General features: G+C 39.7%; 1 protein-coding gene across 2 annotated transcripts in view; it reads left to right on the top strand.

The window, feature by feature from the left end:
- The first annotated feature begins 808 nt into the window (after positions 1-808).
- LOC139759198 (alpha-1,3-mannosyl-glycoprotein 2-beta-N-acetylglucosaminyltransferase-like) overlaps positions 809-27,539 on the top strand; it is a 34,697-nt gene continuing 7,966 nt past the window's right edge. Inside the window, exons 1-3 of one of the 2 annotated variants that reach the window (XM_071681265.1) lie at positions 809-932; positions 22,071-22,196; positions 23,624-23,785. In XM_071681265.1, the coding sequence (XP_071537366.1) occupies positions 22,092-22,196; positions 23,624-23,785 (267 nt within the window). In that variant the 5' untranslated portion in view covers positions 809-932; positions 22,071-22,091. Of the gene's footprint in view, positions 933-3,149; positions 3,294-22,070; positions 22,197-23,623; positions 23,786-27,539 lie in introns of those variants that run through there. The other variant, XM_071681264.1, reaches the window with a different exon arrangement.

The following is a 27,539-nucleotide window of genomic DNA, read 5'->3' on the forward strand; positions in this document are numbered from 1 at the left end:
AGTAGTGGTTCCAAGAATGTTATATGGTTGTGAGGCATGGGCTATAGATAAGGTTGTGCGGAGGAGGGTGGATGTGTTGGAAGTGAGATGTTTGAGGACAATATGGTGGCCTTTGTCTTTTCCTAGCGCTAGCTCACGCGCACGCGGGGGAAGGGAGTGCCATTTCAGTGTGGCGGGATGGCGGCGAGAATGGTTGAGGGCAGCATGTATGAATATGTACATGTGTATATATGTATATGTCTGTGTATGTATATGTATGTATACGTTGAAATGTATAGGTATGTATATGTGCGTGTGTGGGCGTTTATGCATATACACGAGTATGTGGGTGGGTTGGGCCATTCTTTCGTCTGTTTTCTTGCACTACCTCACTAACGCGGGAGATAGCGACAAAGTATGATAAATATAAAGGAACACACACACACACACACACACACACACACACACACACACAATAAAAAACAGAAAAATAGTTGATTAAGCAAGACTTGTGTGTTACTCGCTTAACCTGCCTTGGGCAAAATTTTGTTGTAGGTGCTCACTTTCCCTGTGCGGCAAGACAATAATAAGCGCTCTAACGAAAACTAGTAGGGTAAGAGATGAAGGAAATTCCTTGAATTAATAAGTACTGATAAAGTGATTGCTTAATTGTATAGGAGAGGGTGTAGTTTTACATTTGTGATGTCCCATTCTTCATTTTCTTTACTATCATACAGCATTTTAAACTAATTAATGCCTGCTATCTATCGCAGAACTAGAAGGAAAGTGCTCCACTACAGCTACAAATTCAGGTTGCAGATCGGCTGATTGATACTGCACCTCACATCTGTACGCCATATGTGGCAGCACAGCAGGTAGTGTGAGGCGTCAGGTGTGGAGGTACACACTGCAGGCCGGGCACACTCGCTATCCCTTCCACCACGTCATCTCAGGTTGGTAACGCTGTAAGTTGTATATTAATCATTGAAATACAATGACATAATGAAACTTGTTTTGCGAAAGAGCATAGTGAAAGCATTTATATTTTCTAAGATGCTTCTGAGTTAGTAGACAGTTAGTGTCTATGAATATCAACTTTCACCTCAGTGAAAGATTTTCCAGTTCAACTGTGAAGTCCCCGATTCCTGAGGTGTCTGTGGAGCCTGGTTGTGGATAGAAGGGGCTCTAGTTTCAGTCTATTATAAATGACACCTAGTCACGGGGTGGATAAGAGACAATGAGGCCATTTTCTGCGTTTGTTCTTGGCGCTACCCTGCTAACGCTGGAAACGGAGTGTGTTTTCCTGGCGCTACTTCGCTGGAGCAGGAGGTAGCGATGCTGATTCCTGTGGGGCGGGTAGCACCAGGAATGGATGAAGGAAAGCAAGTGTGAATATATATATATATATATATATATATATATATATATATATATATATATATATATATATATATATTGTGTGAGTGGATGTCATTCTTCGTCTGTCCCGGGCTACCTCGCAAACGCGGGAAACGGCGATTAAGTAGAGAGAGAAAAGGGGGATGGGGGAGAAACAATACTTCCCACGTATTCTGTGTGTGTCGCAGGTGACTAATAGGGGTGGGTAGTAATGGGGGCTGGAAATGAGGGCCGCCAACCTCAAGCTACTTCCACCAACCGAAATATCTTTTATGCATTCAGGTTTTACCACACACACACACACACACACACACACACATGGCTGTCCTGTTGGCTACTGATGACACTTTTTGTTAGCTGGGTCGATTACGTACCTCCCTTTGATCCAACCCAGTCTGAGTTACACCGACATGGGAGGAGGCAGTTTATCTGATCAGGGACATCGAATGACTAAGGCCATCTTACGAAACGCGTGGAAAACTCTGCCCACCTCCAATGACTGTTCGTCAGGAGAGCATGTATGCCTTAAAAATCATGGAAGTGGAAGCCCGGGGAGTAGTACCATGATGCTGAGAGTTGTCATTTTAAAAATTTTTGGCGGTAGATTTGGCAACTTTTCTTAGGACTTATTTTGGCATTTAGCGACGTAGTGAAAGTTTGGCGATATTTGAAGGTATTCACAAACGATGAGAAATTGTAGTCATTTCTAGATTTAAAAAAATTTGTATAATGAAAGAAATACATTACATTGATGTAGGGTCTCTGCCAAGTTCACGTTTGTAGGTAACTAATGCGTTACCACCTTAAAATTTGTGTCTACCTAACGCAAGTCCTTTACTGAGGGACGGGTACAAGTCCTGTAGACTTCTCCCACTGTCCCACCAGCTGGTTGACACACGGCTAACGAGGATGATGGAACAAGAAAAAATTCTTTAATCGAACATGACCAAAACTATTTTTCAGGGCTTTTGTAGGGAACGGTTTACTGACGTGGAATGTCGAAGTTGGCTTAGCGGAGTAGTTGGGGACGATTTGAAGTGGTTTTGCAGGATTTTTAAGTTCACATTATTAGTCAGTTCATGTGGTAGTGAATACCACAGCAACAATACACACGAAAACGCAAAAGCTACTCAATTTTCAGCAGGACAGCATTTTATGTCGGGCAGTGATTGTATGGTTCAGTGCGGTGAATCGTTGGAAAATGAATGAAGCAAAAGAGCAGCCTCCGCTGGACGAGAAATCTTAAAGCAGAAAACTGAAAGTGGCAGGAGGTGCGGCGGGATCTGTCGTCCGAGGAAAGAATGAGGCAGTATAAGTAAGGCATATGGAGTAGTCAGAAAAAAATTACAGAAAAGTCTGTGGGGTTTCTGGCTTTGGATGGGAGGCTGTAGTTTGGGAACTTTATGCGTGGCAGCTTCAGATTGCATGTGTGTAAATGGATGTTTCTCCGTCTGTTCCTGACGCTATTTCGCTAACGCGGCAAACGGAACGTATATGAAAAAGAAGACTTAGTTTTATAAAAAAAAAAAGTGTATTAATTTATCAAAGACTTCATTATATTGTCCTTGAATAATAATCAGCTGATTCTGTCATCGGAAAATAATTTTCCACTCCCAATAGCCTCACTTCTCTGTCTCATTGAAGACTTAAGAAGCTCAGTACACATTGAGATCGTTCTGTATGATAAAATATATTTCACGCGTTATCTCTACTCATTCAACAACAGTGGAAGGGGGTGAATCGAGACAAGTGAGTAAATATTCATATTTCGAAACGCCGGCATCAGCTGTACACCAGCAGTGATGCCACCTTGCGGCAGATGAACGAACTACCTTGACAACAAGAAAATCATGGACTCAGGATACGTGATTGAGGCTGGCGACCTGGATGAGCTTTAGGCCCCATTATTTACATACGTAAGTGAAAAGCTATTGTATTTTACGGCACCATGCTAAACAGTCGTGTTAATTAGGTTTCTCATGGGAGAGCGTAGGAACCTGTTGTCATTTGCTCATGTTCCACGCAAGAAGGTCAAGTCCTTAAACAGCTGCAGCTTTAAAAAGTGAACTTGTATGTCTGCAAAGAGTGTGAACCATCTCTGAGGGAATTACTGAATATTCTTACAAAGTTACTTGTTTTGATTATAGGAGAAGGCGTCGTCCACATATGGCACTAGCTCCAAATCTTCATTAGAGTAGGTGTAGTATGGTTACGCTATGAGCACAATACCTCTAAAGAACGCCTTGCCCTCCCCAAAACGTATCCAGCCTCATTTCAGAAGATTTGATTAGTCTGGCCTTGATTACATTCTGCCACAAAACTGTGGCAGAATATATATTTTCTAATGTGTAATCTTGGTCTTTTTTAAAGATATTCTTATGACCTCTTCTAACATATATGAGTTTAGTTAATAAATTGACACATTTCGTATCACATTTTCATTCAAAATCTTGTATGTTCCAGTCATATCTCCTTTTAGTGTTTAGTTTGATAGTGTAGGGTCATGATTAATGTTAAAGATTTCAGTTTTCTTCAAATGTTAGATTACTAAAGCCTGGCACCAGTTTAGTTGCTCTCATTTGTATAGTTTAAGTCATATATATAATTTTTTTCTTATGTAGAGATCACACCTGGGTCCAAACATATATCCCAAAGGAATTCCAGTGCCTTCCAGTTAGAGGACTCACTGTTTAATGTCATTGTAAGCTTTTAGCTTTTCATGAAATCTATTATCAAGGTAATGCATGAATCTCCAACCTTATATATTTTTGTGGATAAGCCTTTAATGAGAAAGCTTGTCAAAGGTCTTCATGAAATTGCACTTCTACCAGAGTCTTGTATGACCTGTCATGTTTTGTAGAAATGTCGACCTGTTCTCATAAACTTTTTTGAATAAGTTATTTGGAATTTAGAAGGTGTTTGTGCTCTTAACATTTTCCTCCTCTGTCAAAGCATACATTATGATAATACTCATTTACTTCTGAATGAACAGAATGAATCTTGGGAAATGAGATTGAAATTGACATTACCTAGGTACTTTGGTTTACGTGAAAGATTTGATGAAAATGATAATCTGTAGATGTTCTACTTTAGGTAAAATTTCATTTTAGGGGACACATCAATACTAACTTTAGAATGTCCATCGAGTTTGTTTTGTAGTGATAGTGTACTGTGAAGTTTGGGGAGAACCATTGGTAGAATACCAGATTAAGGGCATCTCTCTAATTGTCTGTGGAATTTGACTGAAATTATATGCATTCCTTATGCATTGTTAAGTTTATTTAGACTGGCAGTGCTTGCTTTAGGACACTCTTTTATCCTGTGATGATGAATAAGTGATAGTGATGAGGGTTATAAAGGTTAAGGAAAATGAAGTCGCTGATATTGTACAGTTGTTTGTTGAAATGCTTGTTGAAGTCAACTGACCTTAAAACCTCACCTAACATTACCTAATTCATTATGATACATCTTTCAGCTACATTTCAAAGGAGGAAACTCTGGGAGGTTATCATGCTTCATTTTAGTTTTCATTACAGACTGCCTGTTGCTTACTTATACTGGTTTCAGGTTATGTTTAGTACTTAATTGAGGAAAGGTTCTCCAGTTCATCTATAATGATAGCATAGCTTAATCTAAGCAGAAAGTCATTGAAGTGGAGGAAAGTGATAAGTACAAACAGTAATTAATGTAATAACTCTCCTGTTATCCCTTAGATTAATCAAAATATCTCTGATTAGGATATGTAAGGGTTATTTAGTCCAAATAAATCTCTCCTAACCCAGCACAGGGTTACTGCATTTCATGAAAGAATTGGGGAATTTTGCTGTTTGTGAAATTTGGTAACAACAATGCACACTGTCTGACACTTCTGTCTTATTTTTTCATACTTTATCATATCATCATTTCCTGCATTAGTGAGGCAGTGTCAAGAACAGACGAAGAAAGGCCACATCTACTTTTAAATCCATCCTCTAGCTGTCATGTTGTATAATGCAGTGAAACCTCATCTCCCTATCCACAACCAGACCCCACAGACTTTTCCATGGTTTACCCCAGATGCTTCACATGGCCTGGCTCAGTCCATTGAGTGCATTTTGACCCCAGTATACCATACCATTTCAATTAATTCTATCCCATGCACACCTTTCACCCTCCTGCATGCTCATCCCAAAAGTTCAAAATCTTTTTCACTCCACTCTTCTGTCTCCTGTTTGGTCTTCTAGTTCTCTATGTTTCCTCCACTTCTGACCTGTATATCCTCCTTGTCAGCCTTTTCTCTCACACATTTTCTCCATATGTCCAAACCATTTCAGTACACCCTCTTCTGCTTTTTGGCCACATTCTTTTCATTACCACCCATCTCTTTTATCCTTGCATTACATATTTGATCAAACCCCCTCACATCACATAATTTTATTTCCAGCACATCCACTTTCATGCACCCTCTTCTGCACAACCATATCTATAACCCATGGCTCACATTCATATAATATCGTTGGGACTGCTGTTCCTTCAAACACCCATTTTTGCCTGCCCAGATAATGTTCTCTCTTTCCGCACATTCTTCACTGCTCTCAGAACTTAAAACTCCTCTCCCCACCCTATGACTCACTTCTGCTTCCATGGTTCCATTCCCTGCCATGTCTGCACCCAGATATCTAAAACACTTCACTTCCAGGTTTTCCCCATTCAAACTCACATTCCAACTAACTTGCCCTTCAACCCTGCTGGACCTCATAACCTTGCTTTTATTTTCATTTACTCTCAACTTTATCCTTTCACACACATTTCCAAATTCAGTCACCAACTTCTGCAGTTTTGTACTCAAATCAGCCACCAGTGCTGTATCATTAACAAACAACAACAGACTCGCTTCCCAGGCCCTCTCATCTCCCAAAGACTGCATACTTGCTCCTCTCTACCAGGACTGTTGCATTTATCTCCCTTACCCCCATCCAAAACAATTGAATGACCATGGTGACATCACACACCCCTGCTGAAGACCAGCCTTCACTTGGAGCCATTTCCTCTCCTCTCTTCCTACTCATACTGATGCCTTACACCATTGATAAAAACTTCTCTGCTTTTAGCAGCTTGCCTCCTACACCATATATTCTTAAGACCTTCCACAAAGCATCTCTATCAACCCTATCATATGCCTTTCCAATCGCTAAATGTGATATGCAAATCCATCTATCAATATTTCTCACATTCTTTAAAACAAACACCTGATCCACACCACTACCACTTCTAAAACCACACTACTCCCCCCAAGTCTGATGCTCTGTACATGCCTTCACCTTAATTTTTGAAATGAATGAAAGTGACAAAACAAAAAACAGGATGTTTGTGTTGGCTGTTGCAAGAAATTTGGAGCTAAATTTGTCATTGATGCTCTTTATTTACTTTACAGTACATCAGTATTTTGAAATATGCTTCATGAAACTTGAGATGTGTTATTTGCAGCTATTTTGATAAAAATTGCTATATTTTTTTTCAAACAGTTGTACATGTTGCCCAAGTGGTAGATGGAGAGTGTTGATTAGAGGATGTTTCAATATTGTAGTGTTAGAAAGTTGGGAATTTTGATTCATCTCTGGGAATCCTAGCAGTTATTGTTATTAAAATAAAAGTGGAAAATTTTCCCTCAATGGTAGGGAATGATTCCTTGAAAAGATAGTTGTTAAAGAAACTCAGCTTTATCCTCCAACTTGTGATAATGCGTTGTTTGCATTACATAAGACATGACGTACCGCCACAACCTTCGTCACATTCTCTAACTAGTATTGTATCATGAACATTCACATATCTGAATTATCAGTTGTTTGTTATCATTGTACTAATGTGCATTTCTTACCAAGCATTTACTGAAAGAGAACCTGTTCATTCCTGTGTTAGTATCATACTTCTGGCATGAAGATTCAGTTATTGTCAGCAGTCCCTACTCTGTTACTGATACAATATATGATTACAGAGGTGGAGGATAGTACAGATGTCCATTGCTTTACATTAAACTGGATTATGGTATTTCACATATACATTGTCTTTGAAAATTGAATTGAATATTGTAGACAGAATATGAATATGAAGTTGCAAAGACCACCTATAGCAATGAGCAGGCAGTCACTCTTGTGAGCGATTGTACTTTAACAAGTGGCTGCCTCCACCAAAGCAGGCAGTTTGACACTCATGGCTGTATGAGGAGATTCAGCTCATATTTGAATGAATAGAAATTGTCTTTGTAAGCCTTATGCTTATAGCAAGAAGAGAAGCTGGCTAAGCATTAGCTTGGAGGGAAAGTCAAATATTTTGAGGGTTTCTGGATTGAAGATCAGAATTAGTGTAATATCCTAGTAAGTGTGATGGTTATGCTGTGAAAAGCTGAAACATCCATCATCAAACATCAAATATATCATAAAGTAAAGCCAGGTAGTCATGACCCTTTGTCTGCATAACTTCACCACTCCCTCCTTACTTTAACACCTTCAAAATTTGGTTCAGATCCATTTTGGGTAAATATTTATTTTGGTGTATTTCCAGTATTCTTAGATATTATATTGTGTGCTTTGTTTTTATATGGATACTTGGATTGATAATGTATCTGTATTGTGCTGCACGTTTTTGACATTTTCTTTTGTGTGGAAATTATGATGAAAAGTCCTCCCCAGATGTATGGTTCTGCTGCATCTTGTAATGTCCAAAGATAACACTGGTTCTGTTGGATGGTATTTCACCTACTTATTTTTCCAGGCATGCATCTCCATTATAGATTGGGGTTCTGTGTACAGTGTGCAAAACATAGGAAATGTTTACTATAAATGACGTAGTACTTAGTGTTCCTGACCGTGACACATTCATGGGCCGCCCGGGGTCGATCGCATAGGTTCGAATCCTGGTTGTGGCCATTGGTCCACAGTCAACCCAGCTATTCATTTACCTTAAGGGGTTGGTCGATGAAATGGGTACCTGGCTCAGGCTGGGATATATTGTTATTATTATTATTATTATTATTATTATTATTATTATTATTATTCATAATAACTGTTTAATGCATCATTAGGGTAGCACTAGGAAACAAAAGAAGAATGGCCCATCCACTCATTTACACATTTTTTTTTTTTTTTTTCTATTATACATGGTCGCTGTCTCCCACGTTAGCAAGGTAACGCATGGAAACAGATGAAAAAAGGCATAACCCATCCACATACACATGAATATACATAAATGCTCACACACACATACACATACCTATGTATTTCAATGTATACATACATATACATACACAGGCATATATACACATGTACATATTCATACTTGCTGCCTTCAGTCATTCCTGTCTCCAACCCGCCACACATGAAATAGCATCCCCCCTCCCCCCGTGTGTGTGCAAGGTAGCGCTAGGAAAAGACAATGAAGGCCACATTCATTCACATTCAGTCTCTAGCTGTCATGTGTAATGCACTGAAACCACAGCTCCCTTTCCTCACCCAGGCCCTGCAAAACTTTCCATGGTTTACTCAAGACGCTTCACATGCCATGGTTCAATCCAGTGACAGCACATCGACCACGATGTACCACATCGTTCCCATTCATTCTATTCTTTGCACGCCTTTCACCCTCCTGTATATTCAGGCCCTAATCACTCAAAATCTTTATCACTCCATCCTTCCACCTCCAATTTGGTCTTCCACTTCTCCTTGTTCCCTTCACCTCTGACACATATATCCTCTTTGTCAATATTTCCTCACTCATTCTCTCCATGTGACCAAACCATTTCAATACACCCTCTTCTGCTCTCTCAACCACGCTCTTTTTTATTACCGCACATCTCTCTTACCCTTTCATTACTTACTCGATCATATATTTTTTTTTTTTTTTTTTTTTTTCTTTGTCGCTGTCTCCTGTGTTTGCGAGGTAGCGCAAGGAAACAGACGAAAGAAATGGCCCAACCCACCCCCATACACATGTATATACGTACGTCCACACACGCAAATATACATACCTACACAGCTTTCCATGGTTTACCCCAGACGCTTCACATGCCTTGATTCAATCCACTGACAGCACGTCAACCCCGGTATACCACATCGCTCCAATTCACTCTATTCCTTGCCCTCCTTTCACCCTCCTGCATGTTCAGGCCCTGATCACACAAAATCTTTTTCACTCCATCTTTCCACCTCCAATTTGGTCTCCCACCTCTCCTCTTTCCCTCCACCTCCGACACATATATCCTCTTGGTCAATCTTTCCTCACTCATTCTCTCCATGTGCCCAAACCATTTCAAAACACCCTCTTCTGCTCTCTCAACCACGCTCTTTTTATTTCCACACATCTCTCTTACCCTTACGTTACTTACTTGATCAAACCACCTCACACCACACATTGTCCTCAAACATCTCATTTCCAGCACATCCATCCTCCTGCGCACAACTCTATCCATAGCGTACGCCTCGGAACCATACAACATTGTTGGAACCACTATTCCTTCAAACATACCCATTTTTGCTTTCCGAGATAATGTTCTCGACTTCCACACATTCTTCAAGGCCCCCAGGATTTTCGCCCCCTCCCCAACCCTATGATCCACTTCCGCTTCCATGGTTCCATCCGCTGCCAGATCCACTCCCAGATATCTAAAACACTTTACTTCCTCCAGTTTTGCTCCATTCAAACTTACCTCCCAATTGACTTGACCCTCAACCCTACTGTACCTAATAACCTTGCTCTTATTCACATTTACTCTTAACTTTCTTCTTTCACACACTTTACCAAACTCAGTCACCAGCTTCTGCAGTTTCTCACATGAATCAGCCACCAGCGCTGTATCATCAGCGAACAACAACTGACTCACTTCCCAAGCTCTCTCATCCCCAACAGACTTCATACTTGCCCCTCTTTCCAAAACTCCTGCATTCACCTCCCTAACAACCCCATCCATAAACAAATTAAACAACCATGGAGACATCACACACCCCTGCCGCAAACCTACGTTCACTGAGAACCAATCACTTTCCTCTCTTCCTACACGTACACATGCCTTACATCTTCGATAAAAACTTTTCACTGCTTCTAACAACCTGCCTCCCACACCATATATTCTTAATACCTTCCACAGAGCATCTCTATCAACTCTATGATATGCCTTCTCCAGATCCATAAATGCTACATACAAATCCATTTGCTTTTCTAAGTATTTCTCACATACATTCTTCAAAGCAAACACCTGATCCACACATCCTCTACCACTTCTGAAACCACACTGCTCTTCCTCAATCTGATGCTCTGTACATGCCTTCACCCTCTTAATCAATACCCTCCCATATAATTTACCAGGAATACTCAACAAACTTATACCTCTGTAATTTGAACACTCACTCTTATCCCCTTTGCCTTTGTACAATGGCACTATGCACGCATTCTGCCAATCCTCAGGCACCTCACCATGAGTCATACATACATTAAATAACCTTACCAACCAGTCAATATATATATATATATATATATATATATATATATATATATATATATATATATATATATATATATATATATATATATATATCCACACACACACACACACTTTTCTGTGGAAGAAGAAAGTTAAGAGTAAATGTGAATAAGAGCAAGGTTATTAGGTACAGTAGGGTTGAGGGTCAAGTCAATTGGGAGGTGAGTTTGAATGGAGAAAAACTGGAGGAAGTGAAGTGTTTTAGATATCTGGGAGTGGATCTGGCAGCAGATGGAACCATGGAAGTGGAAGTGGATCATAGGGTGGGGGAGGGGGCGAAAATCCTGGGGGCCTTGAAGAATGTGTGGAAGTCGAGAACATTATCTCGGAAAGCAAAAATGGGTATGTTTGAAGGAATAGTGGTTCCAACAATGTTGTATGGTTGCAAGGCGTGGGCTATGGATAGAGTTGTGCGCAGGAGGATGGATGTGCTGGAAATGAGATGTTTGAGGACAATGTGTGGTGTGAGGTGGTTTGATCGAGTGAGTAACGTAAGGGTAAGAGAGATGTGTGGAAATAAAAAGAGCGTGGTTGAGAGAGCAGAAGAGGGTGTTTTGAAGTGGTTTGGGCACATGGAGAGGATGAGTGAGGAAAGATTGACCAAGAGGATATATGTGTCGGAGGTGGAGGGATCAAGGAGAAGAGGGAGACTAAATTGGAGGTGGAAAGATGGAGTGAAAAAGATTTTGTGTGATCGGGGCCTGAACATGCAGGAGGGTGAAAGGAGGGCAAGGAATAGAGTGAATTGGAGCGATGTGGTATACCAGGGTTGACGTGCTGTCAGTGGATTGAATCAAGGCATGTGAAGCGTCTGGGGTAAACCATGGAAAGCTGTGTAGGTATGTATATTTGCGTGTGTGGACGTATGTATATACATGTGTATGGGGGTGGGTTGGGCCATTTCTTTCGTCTGTTTCCTTGCGCTACCTCGCAAACGCGGGAGACAGCGACAAAGTATAATAAAAAAATAAGATATATATATATATATATATATATATATATATATATATATATATATATATATATATATATATATATATATATATATTTTTTTTTTTTTTCTTTCTTTTTTTATACTTTGTCGCTGTCTCCCGCGTTTGCGAGGTAGTGCAAGGAAACAGACGAAAGAAATATATATATATATGTATATATATATATATATATATATATATATATATATATATATATATATATATATATATATATATATATATATAATGCCCATATACATATCAACATACACATAGATATACACACACACACAGGCATTTACATATATACTCATGCACATATTCATGCTTGCCTTCCATTCCTGTTGCTACCCCACCCCACAGGAAACAGCATCACCACCCCCTGCTTCAGCGAGATGGCGGGAAAGCAGACGAAAAAGGCCACATTCCTTCACACTCAGTCTCTTGCTGTCATGTGTAATGCACTGAAACACAGCTCCCTATCCACATCCAGGCCCCACAGAGCTTTCCATAGTTTACCCTACATCCTCACATTCCCTGGTTAAGTCCATTGAAAGCACATCGACCCCGATATACCACATTGTTCCAACTCGCTCTATTCCTTGCACGCCACTCACCTTCCTGTATGTTCAGGCCCATATCACTTAAAATCTTTTTCACTCCATCCTTCCACCTCCAATTTGGTCTCCTGCTTCTCCTTGTTCCCTTCACCCCTGACACACATATCCTTTTTGTCAATCTTTCCTCACTCATTCTCCCCATATGTCCAAACCATTTCAACACACCTTCTGTTCTCACAATCAAACTCATTATTTCCACACATCTCTCTTACCCTTTCATTACTTACTTGATCAAACTACCTCACACCACATAATTTTATTCCAGCACATCCACTTTCATGCACCCTCTTCTGCACAACCATATCTATAACCCATGGCTCACATTCATATAATATCGTTGGGACTGCTGTTCCTTCAAACACCCATTTTTGCCTGCCCAGATAATGTTTTCTCTTTCCGCACATTCTTCACTGCTCTCAGAACTTAAAACACCTCTCCCCACCCTATGACTCACTTCTGCTTCCATGGTTCCATTCCCTGCCATGTCTGCACCCAGATATCTAAAACACTTCACTTCCAGGTTTTCCCCATTCAAACTCACATTCCAACTAACTTGCCCTTCAACCCTGCTGGACCTCATAACCTTGCTTTTATTTTCATTTACTCTCAACTTTATCCTTTCACACACATTTCCAAATTCAGTCACCAACTTCTGCAGTTTTGTACTCAAATCAGCCACCAGTGCTGTATCATTAACAAACAACAACAGACTCGCTTCCCAGGCCCTCTCATCTCCCAAAGACTGCATACTTGCTCCTCTCTACCAGGACTGTTGCATTTATCTCCCTTACCCCCATCCAAAACAATTGAATGACCATGGTGACATCACACACCCCTGCTGAAGACCAGCCTTCACTTGGAGCCATTTCCTCTCCTCTCTTCCTACTCATACTGATGCCTTACACCATTGATAAAAACTTCTCTGCTTTTAGCAGCTTGCCTCCTACACCATATATTCTTAAGACCTTCCACAAAGCATCTCTATCAACCCTATCATATGCCTTTCCAATTGCTAAATGTGATATGCAAATCCATCTATCAATATTTCTCACATTCTTTAAAACAAACACCTGATCCACACCACTACCACTTCTAAAACCACACTACTCCCCCCAAGTCTGATGCTCTGTACATGCCTTCACCTTAATTTTTGAAATGAATGAAAGTGACAAAACAAAAATAGGATGTTTGTGTTGGCTGTTGCAAGAAATTTGGAGCTAAATTTGTCATTGATGCTCTTTATTTACTGTACAGTACATCAGTATTTTGAAATATGCTTCATGAAACTTGAGATGTGTTATTTGCAGCTGTTTTGATAAAAATTGCTATATTTTTTTTTCAAACAGTTGTACATGTTGCCCAAGTGGTAGATGGAGAGTGTTGATTAGAGGATGTTTCAATATTGTAGTGTTAGAAAGTTGGGAATTTTGATTCATCTCTGGGAATCCTAGCAGTTATTGTTATTAAAATAAAAGTGGAAAATTTTCCCTCAATTGTAGGGAATGATTCCTTGAAAAGATAGTTGTTAAAGAAACTCAGCTTTATCCTCCAACTTGTGATAATGCGTTGTTTGCATTACATAAGACATGACGTACCGCCACAACCTTCGTCACATTCTCTAACTAGTATTGTATCATGAACATTCACATATCTGAATTATCAGTTGTTTGTTATCATTGTACTAATGTGCATTTCTTACCAAGCATTTACTGAAAGAGAACCTGTTCATTCCTGTGTTAGTATCATACTTCTGGCATGAAGATTCAGTTATTGTCAGCAGTCCCTACTCTGTTACTGATACAATATATGATTACAGAGGTGGAGGATAGTACAGATGTCCATTGCTTTACATTAAACTGGATTATGGTATTTCACATATACATTGTCTTTGAAAATTGAATTGAATATTGTAGACAGAATATGAATATAAAGTTGCAAAGACCACCTATAGCAATGAGCAGGCAGTCACTCTTGTGAGCGATTGTACTTTAACAAGTGGCTGCCTCCACCAAAGCAGGCAGTTTGACACTCATGGCTGTATGAGGAGATTCAGCTCATATTTGAATGAATAGAAATTGTCTTTGTAAGCCTTATGCTTATAGCAAGAAGAGAAGCTGGCTAAGCATTGGCTTGGAGGGAAAGTCAAATATTTTGAGGGTTTCTGAAGCTGAATCATTGTTGTCTGGATTGAAGATCAGAATTAGTGTAATATCCTCGTAAGTGTGATGGTTATGCTGTGAAAAGCTGAAACATCCATCATCAAACATCAAATATATCATAAAGTAAAGCCAGGTAGTCATGACCCTTTGTCTGCATAACTTCACCACTCCCTCCTTACTTTAACACCTTCAAAATTTGGTTCAGATCCATTTTGGGTAAATATTTATTTTGGTGTATTTCCAGTATTCTTAGATATTATATTGTGTGCTTTGTTTTTATATGGATACTTGGATTGATAATGTATCTGTATTGTGCTGCACGTTTTTGACATTTTCTTTTGTGTGAAAATTATGATGAAAAGTCCTCCCCAGATGTATGGTTCTGCTGCATCTTGTAATGTCCAAAGATAACACTGGTTCTGTTGGATGGTATTTCACCTACTTATTTTTCCAGGCATGCATCTCCATTATAGATTGGGGTTCTGTGTACAGTGTGCAAAACATAGTAAATGTTTACTATAAATGACGTAGTACTTAGTGTTCCTGACCGTGACACATTCATGGGCCGCCCGGGGTCGATCGCATAGGTTCGAATCCTGGTTGTGGCCATTGGTCCACAGTCAACCCAGCTATTCATTTACCTTAAGGGGTTGGTCAATGAAATGGGTACCTGGCTCAGGCTGGGATATATTGTTATTATTATTATTATTATTATTATTATAATTATTATTCATAATAACTGTTTAATGCATCATTAGGGTAGCACCAGGAAACAAAAGAAGAATGGCCCATCCACTCATTTACACATTTTTTTTTTTTTCTATTATACATGGTCGCTGTCTCCCACGTTAGCAAGGTAACGCATGGAAACAGATGAAAAAAGGCATAACCCATCCACATACACATGAATATACATAAATGCTCACACACACATACACATACCTATGTATTTCAATGTATACATACATATACATACACAGGCATATATACACATGTACATATTCATACTTGCTGCCTTCAGTCATTCCTGTCTCCAACCCGCCACACATGAAATAGCATCCCCCCTCCCCCCGTGTGTGTGCAAGGTAGCGCTAGGAAAAGACAATGAAGGCCACATTCATTCACATTCAGTCTCTAGCTGTCATGTGTAATGCACTGAAACCACAGCTCCCTTTCCTCACCCAGGCCCTGCAAAACTTTCCATGGTTTACTCAAGACGCTTCACATGCCATGGTTCAATCCAGTGACAGCACATCGACCACGATGTACCACATCGTTCCCATTCATTCTATTCTTTGCACGCCTTTCACCCTCCTGTATATTCAGGCCCCAATCACTCAAAATCTTTTTCACTCCATCCTTCCACCTCCAATTTGGTCTTCCACTTCTCCTTGTTCCCTTCACCTCTGACACATATATCCTCTTTGTCAATATTTCCTCACTCATTCTCTTCATGTGACCAAACCATTTCAATACACCCTCTTCTGCTCTCTCAACCACGCTCTTTTTTATTACCGCACATCTCTCTTACCCTTTCATTACTTACTCGATCATATATATTTTTTTTTTTTTTTTTTTGCTTTGTCGCTGTCTCCCGCGTTTGCGAGGTAGCGCAAGGAAACAGACGAAAGAAATGGCCCAACCCACCCCCATACACATGTATATACGTACGTCCACACACGCAAATATACATACCTACACAGCTTTCCATGGTTTACCCCAGACGCTTCACATGCCTTGATTCAATCCACTGACAGCACGTCAACCCCGGTATACCACATCGATCCAATTCACTCTATTCCTTGCCCTCCTTTCACCCTCCTGCATGTTCAGGCCCTGATCACACAAAATCTTTTTCACTCCATCTTTCCACCTCCAATTTGGTCTCCCACCTCTCCTCGTTCCCTCCACCTCCGACACATATATCCTCTTGGTCAATCTTTCCTCACTCATTCTCTCCATGTGCCCAAACCATTTCAAAACACCCTCTTCTGCTCTCTCAACCACGCTCTTTTTATTTCCACACATCTCTCTTACCCTTACGTTACTTACTTGATCAAACCACCTCACACCACACATTGTCCTCAAACATCTCATTTCCAGCACATCCATCCTCCTGCGCACAACTCTATCCATAGCGTACGCCTCGGAACCATACAACAATGTTGGAACCACTATTCCTTCAAACATACCCATTTTTGCTTTCCGAGATAATGTTCTCGACTTCCACACATTCTTCAAGGCTCCCAGGATTTTCGCCCCCTCCCCAACCCTATGATCCACTTCCGCTTCCATGGTTCCATCCGCTGCCAGATCCACTCCCAGATATCTAAAACACTTTACTTCCTCCAGTTTTGCTCCATTCAAACTTACCTCCCAATTGACTTGACCCTCAACCCTACTGTACCTAATAACCTTGCTCTTATTCACATTTACTCTTAACTTTCTTCTTTCACACACTTTACCAAACTCAGTCACCAGCTTCTGCAGTTTCTCACATGAATCAGCCACCAGCGCTGTATCATCAGCGAACAACAACTGACTCACTTCCCAAGCTCTCTCATCCCCAACAGACTCCATACTTGCCCCTCTTTCCAAAACTCCTGCATTCACCTCCCTAACAACCCCATCCATAAACAAATTAAACAATCATGGAGACATCACACACCCCTGCCGCAAACCTACGTTCACTGAGAACCAATCACTTTCCTCTCTTCCTACACGTACACATGCCTTACATCTTCGATAAAAACTTTTCACTGCTTCTAACAACCTGCCTCCCACACCATATATTCTTAATACCTTCCACAGAGCATCTCTATCAACTCTATCATATGCCTTCTCCAGATCCATAAATGCTACATACAAATCCATTTGCTTTTCTAAGTATTTCTCACATACATTCTTCAAAGCAAACACCTGATCCCCACATCCTCTACCACTTCTGAAACCACACTGCTCTTCCCCAATCTGATGCTCTGTACATGCCTTCACCCTCTTAATCAATACCCTCCCATATAATTTACCAGGAATACTCAACAAACTTATACCTCTGTAATTTGAGCACTCACTCTTATCCCCTTTGCCTTTGTACAATGGCACTATGCACGCATTCTGCCAATCCTCAGGCACCTCACCATGAGTCATACATACATTAAATAACCTTACCAACCAGTCAATATATATATATATATATATATATATATATATATATATATATATATATATATATATATATATATATATATATATATATCCACACACACACACACTTTTCTGTGGAAGAAGAAAGTTAAGAGTAAATGTGAATAAGAGCAAGGTTATTAGGTACAGTAGGGTTGAGGGTCAAGTCAATTGGGAGGTGAGTTTGAATGGAGAAAAACTGGAGGAAGTGAAGTGTTTTAGATATCTGGGAGTGGATCTGGCAGCAGATGGAACCATGGAAGCGGAAGTGGATCATAGGGTGGGGGAGGGGGCGAAAATCCTGGGGGCCTTGAAGAATGTGTGGAAGTCGAGAACATTGTCTCGGAAAGCAAAAATGGGTATGTTTGAAGGAATAGTGGTTCCAACAATGTTGTATGGTTGCGAGGCGTGGGCTATGGATAGAGTTGTGCGCAGGAGGATGGATGTGCTGGAAATGAGATGTTTGAGGACAATGTGTGGTGTGAGGTGGTTTGATCGAGTGAGTAACGTAAGGGTAAGAGAGATGTGTGGAAATAAAAAGAGCATGGTTGAGAGAGCAGAAGAGGGTGTTTTGAAGTGGTTTGGGCACATGGAGAGGATGAGTGAGGAAAGATTGACCAAGAGGATATATGTGTCGGAGGTGGAGGGATCAAGGAGAAGAGGGAGACTAAATTGGAGGTGGAAAGATGGAGTGAAAAAGATTTTGTGTGATCGGGGCCTGAACATGCAGGAGGGTGAAAGGAGGGCAAGGAATAGAGTGAATTGGAGCGATGTGGTATACCAGGGTTGACGTGCTGTCAGTGGATTGAATCAAGGCATGTGAAGCGTCTGGGGTAAACCATGGAAAGCTGTGTAGGTATGTATATTTGCGTGTGTGGACGTATGTATATACATGTGTATGGGGGTGGGTTGGGCCATTTCTTTCGTCTGTTTCCTTGCGCTACCTCGCAAACGCGGGAGACAGCGACAAAGTATAATAAAAAAATAAGATATATATATATATATATATATATATATATATATATATATATATATATATATATATATATATATATATATATATTTTTTTTTTTTTTCTTTCTTTTTTTATACTTTGTCGCTGTCTCCCGCGTTTGCGAGGTAGTGCAAGGAAACAGACGAAAGAAATATATATATATATGTATATATATATATATATATATATATATATATATATATATATATATATATATATATATATATATATATAATGCCCATATACATATCAACATACACATAGATATACACACACACACAGGCATTTACATATATACTCATGCACATATTCATGCTTGCCTTCCATTCCTGTTGCTACCCCACCCCACAGGAAACAGCATCACCACCCCCTGCTTCAGCGAGATGGCGGGAAAGCAGACAAAAAAGGCCACATTCCTTCACACTCAGTCTCTTGCTGTCATGTGTAATGCACTGAAACACAGCTCCCTATCCACATCCAGGCCCCACAGAGCTTTCCATAGTTTCATAGTTTACCCTACATCCTCACATTCCCTGGTTAAGTCCATTGAAAGCACATCGACCCCGATATACCACATTGTTCCAACTCGCTCTATTCCTTTCACGCCACTCACCTTCCTGTATGTTCAGGCCCATATCACTTATAATCTTTTTCACTCCATCCTTCCACCTCCAATTTGGTCTCCTGCTTCTCCTTGTTCCCTTCACCTCTGACACACATATCCTTTTTGTCAATCTTTCCTCAATCATTCTCCCCATATGTCCAAACCATTTCAACACACCTTCTGTTCTCACAATCAAACTCATTATTTCCACACATCTCTCTTACCCTTTCATTACTTACTTGATCAAACTACCTCACACCACATGTTGTCCTCAAACATTTCATTTCCAACATATCCACTCTCCTTTGTACAACCCTATCTAGAGCCCATGCCTTGCAACCATATAACATTGTTGGCACTACTATTCCTTCAAACATACCCATTTTTGCTCTCCAAGATAACGTTCTCTCCTTCCACACACTTCATCACTCCCACAACCTTCACCCCCTTCCCCACCCAGTGACTTACTTCCTCTTCCATGGTTCCATCTATTGCTAAGTCCACTCCCAGATATCTAAAACACTTCACTTTCTCACAGTTTTTTCCTTTTAAACTTACATCCCAATTAACTTGTCCCTCAACCCTACTGAACCTAATAGCCTTGCTCTTATTCACATTTACTCTCAACTTAGTCATTTCACACACTCTACCATACTTAGTCACCAACTTCTGCAGTTTCTCACATGAATCAGCCACTAGAACTGTATCATTGGTGAACAACAGCTGACTCACTTCTCAAGCCCTCTTATCCCCGATAGACTGCATACTTGCCCCTCTTTCCAAAACTCTTGCATTTACTTCCCTAACCACCCCATCCACAAAGAAATTAAACAACCACGGGGACATCACAGACCCCTGCTGCAAACTAACATTCACTTTATATTATATATTTATTTAGTATACTTTGTAGCTGTCTCCTGCGTTAGTGAGGTAGTGCAAGGAAACAGACGAAAGAATGGCCCAACCCACCCTCATACACATGTATATACATACATGTCCACACACGCACATATACATACCTATACATTTCAACGTATACATATATATACACAGACATATACATATATACACCTGTACATAATTCATACTTGCTGCCTTTATTCATTCCTGTCACCACCTCGGCACACATGAAATGACAACCCCCTCCCCCCGCATGTGTGTGAAGTAGCGCTAGGAAAAGACAACAAAGGCCACATTCCTTCACACTCAGTCTCTAGCTGTCATGTGTAATGCATTGAAACCACAGCTCCCTTTCCACATCCAGGCCCCATATCCTTTCCATGTTTTACCCAAGATGCTTTACATGCCCTAGGTTCAATCCATAGACAGCACATCTACCCTGGTATACCACATCGTTCCAATTCACTCTATTCCTTGCACGCCTTTCATCCTCCTGTATGTTTAGGCCCCAGTTGCTCAAAATCTTTTTCACTCCATCCTTCCACCTCCACTTTGGTCTCCCGCTTCTCCTTCTTCCCTCCACCTCTGACACATATATCCTCTTTGTCAATCTTTTCTCACTCATTCTTTCCATGTCCAACCCATTTTAACACACCCACTTCTGCTCTCTCAACCACACTCTTTTTATTACCACACATCTCTCTTACCCTTTCATTACTTACTTGATCAAACCACCTCATACCACATATTGTCCTCATTTCCAACACATCCACCCTTCTCCGCACTACCGTATCTATATCCCATGCCTCATAACCATATAACATTGTTGGAACCACTGTTCCTTCAAACATACTGATTTTTCCTCTCCGAGATAACATTCTCACCTTCCTCACATTCTTCAACGTTCCTAGAACCTTCGCCCCATCCCCCACCCTGTGACTCACTTCCACCTCCATGATTCCATCCACTGCTAAGTCCGCTTACAGATATCTAAAAGGCTTCACTTCCTCCAGTTTTTCTCCATTCAAACTTACCTCCCAGTTAATTTGTCCCTCAACCCTACTAAACCTAATTACCTTGCTTTTATTCACATCTACTCTCAACTTTCTCCTTTCACACACTTTACCAAACTCTGCAGGTTCTCACCTGAATCAGCCACCAGTGCTATATCATCAGCATACAGCAACTGGCTCACTTCCCAAGCCCTCTCATCCACGACAAACTGCATGTTTGCCCCTCTCCAAAACTCTTGCATTCACCTCCCTACCCACCCCATCCATAAACAGATCAAACAACCATGGAGACATCATACACCCCTGCCCCAAACTGACATTTTCTAAGTATTTCTCACATACATTCCTCAAAGCAAACACCTGTATGTGTATATAAATTTTCATGTATTTACTGAATTATTTATACCACAGAGTGATTCAGCAACAACTTTCATTTTCTCTCCAGTTACTCTCTGAGTAATTTGTTACACACTTTTATCATCTCTAGAGTTGTTAATCGGTGCTTTAGTGTCTATTTATATTGCTAATTGATTCAATTTTTTTGATATATTTTTTCACAGATTCTGCTGTCCTACCAAAATGGCCCACATTGACTATTGCTTCATCATCCTCATTATTGAGCTCTTAGTGACAATACTTATTCTGTATATCATTTAACTTTTAGTGGATCTTATCATTTATGTATAGAACATAGTAGATAGAAATATACTAATGTAAATGTTTTAATGTTTCCTTTAGAAATGTGATGAGAAGTTTACCATGAGAAGGAAACAGATACTGCTTTTGAAGTTGGGCGTGGTTGTCTGGCTGTGTGCAGTCTATGCTCTCTTTGTATATAAGCCCACAACATCTTCGAGTGTTCAGGTTTGTAAAGTTAATTGATACAGCCAAATACATCCTACACATCTGATGTGTGGAATGTATGTCATCATTATTTGTGTTAAGGGGAAAATTGCTTGGCTGTGTGGTATTCAGTAGAGGTGGATAATTTTCCATTATTTCGATTTTGTTCTTCAACTAGTATTTGGATTGTCATTTAGTGTTAAAGTAAGCTGTCAGCCATGATTAGGATCAGATTTTCATTAAGTGTTGGAAAAATTATTGGTCATTTTTTAGGGTGAAGTGACAGCCAGTGGCTACTGATAGAATGAACTATCAACTCTAATGGGAATGGGTTTATAACACTACAGTACTGACACTTTTGTCATATTTTTTTCAAATGTTATTGCCATTTCCCGCATTAATGAGGTGGCACCAGGAACAGATGAAGAAAGGCCACATCCACTTACATTTATTCTCTATCAGTTATTTTGTGTATTGCACCAGAACCACAGCTCCTTATCCACATCCATGCCCTACAGACCTTTCCATGGTTTACCCCAGATGCTTCAAATGCCCTTTTTCTGTCCATTGAGTGCACATTAACCCTAGTATACCATATTATTTCAGTTAATTGTATCCCATGCATACCTTTCATGATTCTGCATGTTAAGGTCCTGGTCACTCAAAATCTCTTTTCACTTCATCCTTCCATGTCAAGTTTGATCTCCCAGTTCTCCTTGTTCCCTCCACTTCTGATGTGTATGTCCTCTTTGTTAGCCTTTCTTCTGTCATTCTCTCCATATGTCCAAATCATTTCAGCACACCCTCTTCTGTTCTCAACCACACTCGTTTTATTACCACACATTCTTTACCTTCACATTACCTGCTCGATCAAACCACCTCACACCACATATTGTTCTCAATGCTTAGAGTAGTTTCCAGTGTTTAGAACTGATTATCATAGAGTGTTCAGGTGAAATGTTAGCCCATAGTATTTTTTTTTTTTTCCTAAATGTGATGGTCGGCATGGGATAGTAATATATACAAGTCCTCCCTTTTAGGTCTAGAATGAGATACAGATGGAGTCAAATGTTTGCCTGTTTGAGAAATATTCATGTAACTAAGTACGCAGTAATATTCTATGATAGTTTGGAATACTTTGTTTAGAAATACCATTTGAGGTTAAACTCTTTATGAACGTAATTGTGATTCTCTTGAAGTTGAGGAATGTTGCTTCCAAGCTTCGTTTCAAGGACAAGGTTGACAGTTATCCAGTAAGAGACCAATTATATTGTTAATTATTGTATGTCATACTGTTGTGATCCTTAATTTTGTTTTTCAAGTTCTTTCAGGATTATTGTGTAAGAAATTTGTAATGCAGTCATTTCCCTCACAGAAGTAATTTTGTTTTTCAAGTTCTTTCTGGATTATTGTGTAAAAAATTTGTAATGCAGTCATATCTCTCACAGAAGTCACACAGCAACATTAACCAACAACTTGACAAGCTTGAGGAAGAACTGAACAAGCAGTCCCAGTTTTACAACATACTTTTAGAGAAGCTTCGAATTGTGCATCAGCAACAGGAAAATTATGTGGGTGGTGAGAATGTGGCTGAAGACTTAGGAGGGCAGGTAAATGTCAAAGCTTAATGTAAATGGTTCATTTGATTAATGTTTGATATGAAAGAATATTTCAGTAACACATTACTATAGACATAGGAAACTTGAGCCAAGCATGTTTTAGATTTAACCTTTTATTGAACCACATTATCCTTTATAATATGCAGCAAATTAGCTGTTAACAGCCATTAGCCTTTCCTTTAACAGTGCATAACTGAAGGGTTTCCCCTTTTTAGAAAGTTGAAATACAAGGAGGGGAGGGTTGCCCCCCGCTCCTGTCCCCTTTAGTTGCCTTCTACAACATGCGGGGAATGTGTGGGAAGTATTCTTTCTTTCCTATCCCCAGGGGCCTGGATGTGGAAAGGGAGTTGTGGTATTGGTGCATTGCACATTACAGCTAGAGTCTGAGTGTGGACGAATGTGGCCTTTGTTGTCCTTTCTTAGCACTGCCTTGCGCGCATGCGGGGGAGGGGGCTGTCTTTTCATGTGTGGCGGGGTGGTGGTGGGAATGGATGAAGGCAGCATGTATGAATATGTGTATGTGTCTGTGTATACATACCTATACATTGAAATGTATAGGTATGTATATTTGCATGTGTGGGCGTTTACATGTGTATGTGGGTGGGTTGGGCCATTCTTTCATCTGTTTCCTTGCGCTACCACGCTAATGCGGGAGACAGTGACAAAGTATAATAAAAAAAAGATAAACTGAAGGGTACTGCAGATTGATTGCAGACATGTAACTGTAATGATTAAAGCAATGCCATCAGTATTGCTTCCTATCTGATACTTAGAATATGATTATAGATGCAGATAAATCACAAAAGGACATGTGATTGAGGAATGTCCTGGTAACAGAATATAGATATAGATGCAGATAAATCACAAAAGAACATGTGATTCAGGAATGTATTGTCAGCCACAAGAAAATTGAATCACAAAGATCTGAGTGCTTTCTTGATAAGTCACATCTTCATCCCTGAAGATGTGAATTATTATAAAAGCTCTAGAATTGTCATGTTTATTTTTCCTTGTGGCTACCTGCACATTTATGGTTATAGATACCTGTGAGTCGCTTTGTAGAGTTATCATGTGATGGATAATGTGAATAGAAAATATCGGAGACAGTAAAAGAAGTGATGCATGGGGTCCCAGTTGCAAGTGGCAGTGAAAGAAGTTGGAGAATATGTACATCAGTTGATGTCAGTATTGTGAATACATATTCAGCAGAAGTATTTGCATCAATACACGTTTCTTTTAATAACAAAAATATATGACATAGTGTGCTTGGTGTGGGGTCCATGAGAGGTTTGGATGGGGACTTATGATGTCCTATGATAGTGGTATTTATAAAGGTTGGACTTTTGTTTTTTAATCAAGACTAAAAACATGAATGAAGAATTCAGGAGGATATTTGAAGACAAGTTAATGTTTAAGGGAATACAACTCATCTTCTAAGCTTGGGTGAATGAGAAGCTATATAAGTGAAAGAATGCAAAGTTAGGTTGATTTGATGTGAAAACACTTAAAGAGTGCACTTTAAGAGGATGCTACAGTGATGTATGGTATTGTGGCAGGGTGGCGATGGGAATGGATGAAGGCAGCAAGTATGGATATGTACTTGTGTATATGTCTGTGTATGTATATGGATGTATACTTTGAAATGTATAGGTATGTGTATGTGCATGTATGGGTGTTTATGTATATACATACATGTGTATGTGGGTGGGTTGGGGTTCTCGGTTCAGGAAGTTGCATGTGACTGCAGGTGAAAGTAGGGTACCTGCAGCTGCTTTTGTCAAAAGATGTAATTCCACACAGATGAGTGGAATGTGAGAGGAAAAAGCACTGAATGTAAGAGGACAGAAGTTGTAGACACTTTTCGAAGAAAGATGTTAACTCTCTCTCTCTTCTCTCTCTCTCTCTCTCTCTCTCTCTCTCTCTCTCTCTCTCTCTCTCTCTCTCTCTCTCTCTCTCTCTCTCTCTCTCTCTCTCATATGGCTCCACTCTTAGACAAAAGCCCACATCAGGCCAGGCCTTAATTGAAATATGGAGAGGATTATGAGAGGGAAAAGAAGATAAAAGGGAAAGTATTTATGAATTTTAGAGAAAGTGAAAAACCTGTCTTTTGAAATGTGCCGGGTCATAGTTATTGGGAAAGACATGAAAGGGTAGAGATTTCCAAAGCTTCAAGGTGTAGAGAAACACACAGTTATCAAAATGACCCACCCTTGAGTTGGCAGTGGCCAGACAGTAATCAAATGATGCAGCAGCTTGCTGAGCTTTCCGTGATCTAGCTATTGGTGGGGATGCACAAGTGCCCAGCTCCCAGGAGTAGAAACCAAAGTAATACCTATAGAAGAAGGAAAGTAACCAACATTGCAGTGTAGGACAAGAGGGTCAACTCTTGAAGTTAATCTGGGAGAGTTTTTAAGTCAGACTGCTTTCAACTTGACTCTTTCAAGGTGGGATGCAGTGCTAGAACCACCTCAGATGTGATAGCTGTACTCCATACAAGGAAGAATCAGTCCTTTGTATAAATGGAGCAACTGTTCAGAAGAAAAGAAATTTTGACATCTAAACAGGACTCTCGGTTTCTCAGAGGCAGACTTAGTTATTTCCATAATGTGGGGTTTCCAAGAAAGACTGCATTTTACCGTGATACCAAGTATGTTCACTGAGTGAAGAGGTGGAATTAGAGAACCATCAAAGGAGAGATGAGAGTTGTAAGGAGTTTTTGAAAGATTGATAGGTAGAAATTGGGTTTTAGAGGCATTAAACTTAACTAGATTTCATCTCCCCAGCTAAAATATCATGTCCAAGTCTGAAATAATCACAGAAAATGTCTCATGATGCTTCCTCAAGCTGACAGATAGCCAGTAAATCTGAACCAAATAATCACAGAATCTTCTACAAGAGCAACCATTATTTCAACCCCAGATTTGATTTAAAAAAAAATAGTCCATAAACTGAGATTTTCAAGCTTATTGAATACCTTCACAAAAATACTAAAATCCCTTTTTTTTTTTAGAATTGAAATATAATGTAAGGAGATACTGCTATACTTGAAATAATTATGGAAAATGTCTCATTATGCTTCCCCAAGACGATAGATACCCAATAAATATGAACTAGATAATCACAGAATCTTCTAAAGAGCAACAATTAATTAATTATTTACAGGCCTTAATGCAGCCAACATATATTTCAACTAAGATTCAAAATCAGAATGAAAAGTAGTCTGTATTCAGAGGTTTTGAAATGAATATAATCCCCTCACAAAAACACCAAAAAATGCAAGGAATTTTTTAGCTGAAAAATCATTTTGTTTCAAAACTGAAATGTGATGTAATGAAACACTTCTATATGTATGATGATTATGGAAAATATGTCATAATGCTTCTCCAAGCAGACAGATACCAGATAATGTGAACTGAATAATCACAGAATCTTCTAAAAGAGTAACAGTTAATTACTTACAGGCCTTAATGCCCTTCAGCATATATTTCAACCCCAGTTTTGAGTTCAGCATGAAAAATAGTCCTCATACTAAGGTTTTCAAGTAGGTCCATTAACCTCACAAAAATACCAAAAATTGCAGGTAATGAAGTAGTTCAGATTTTTTTTTTTTTTCCAAAAATATTTTTGTGTTAAAATTGAAATATGACACAATGATACACTTCTATACTTGAAATGATAATGAAAAATATTTCATAATGCTTTCTAAAGCTGACAGATACCCAGGAAATATGAACTAAATAGTCAC

Source organism: Panulirus ornatus, chromosome 32, assembly GCF_036320965.1.
Source record: "Panulirus ornatus isolate Po-2019 chromosome 32, ASM3632096v1, whole genome shotgun sequence".
Classification (NCBI taxonomy): Eukaryota; Metazoa; Arthropoda; class Malacostraca; order Decapoda; family Palinuridae; genus Panulirus; species Panulirus ornatus.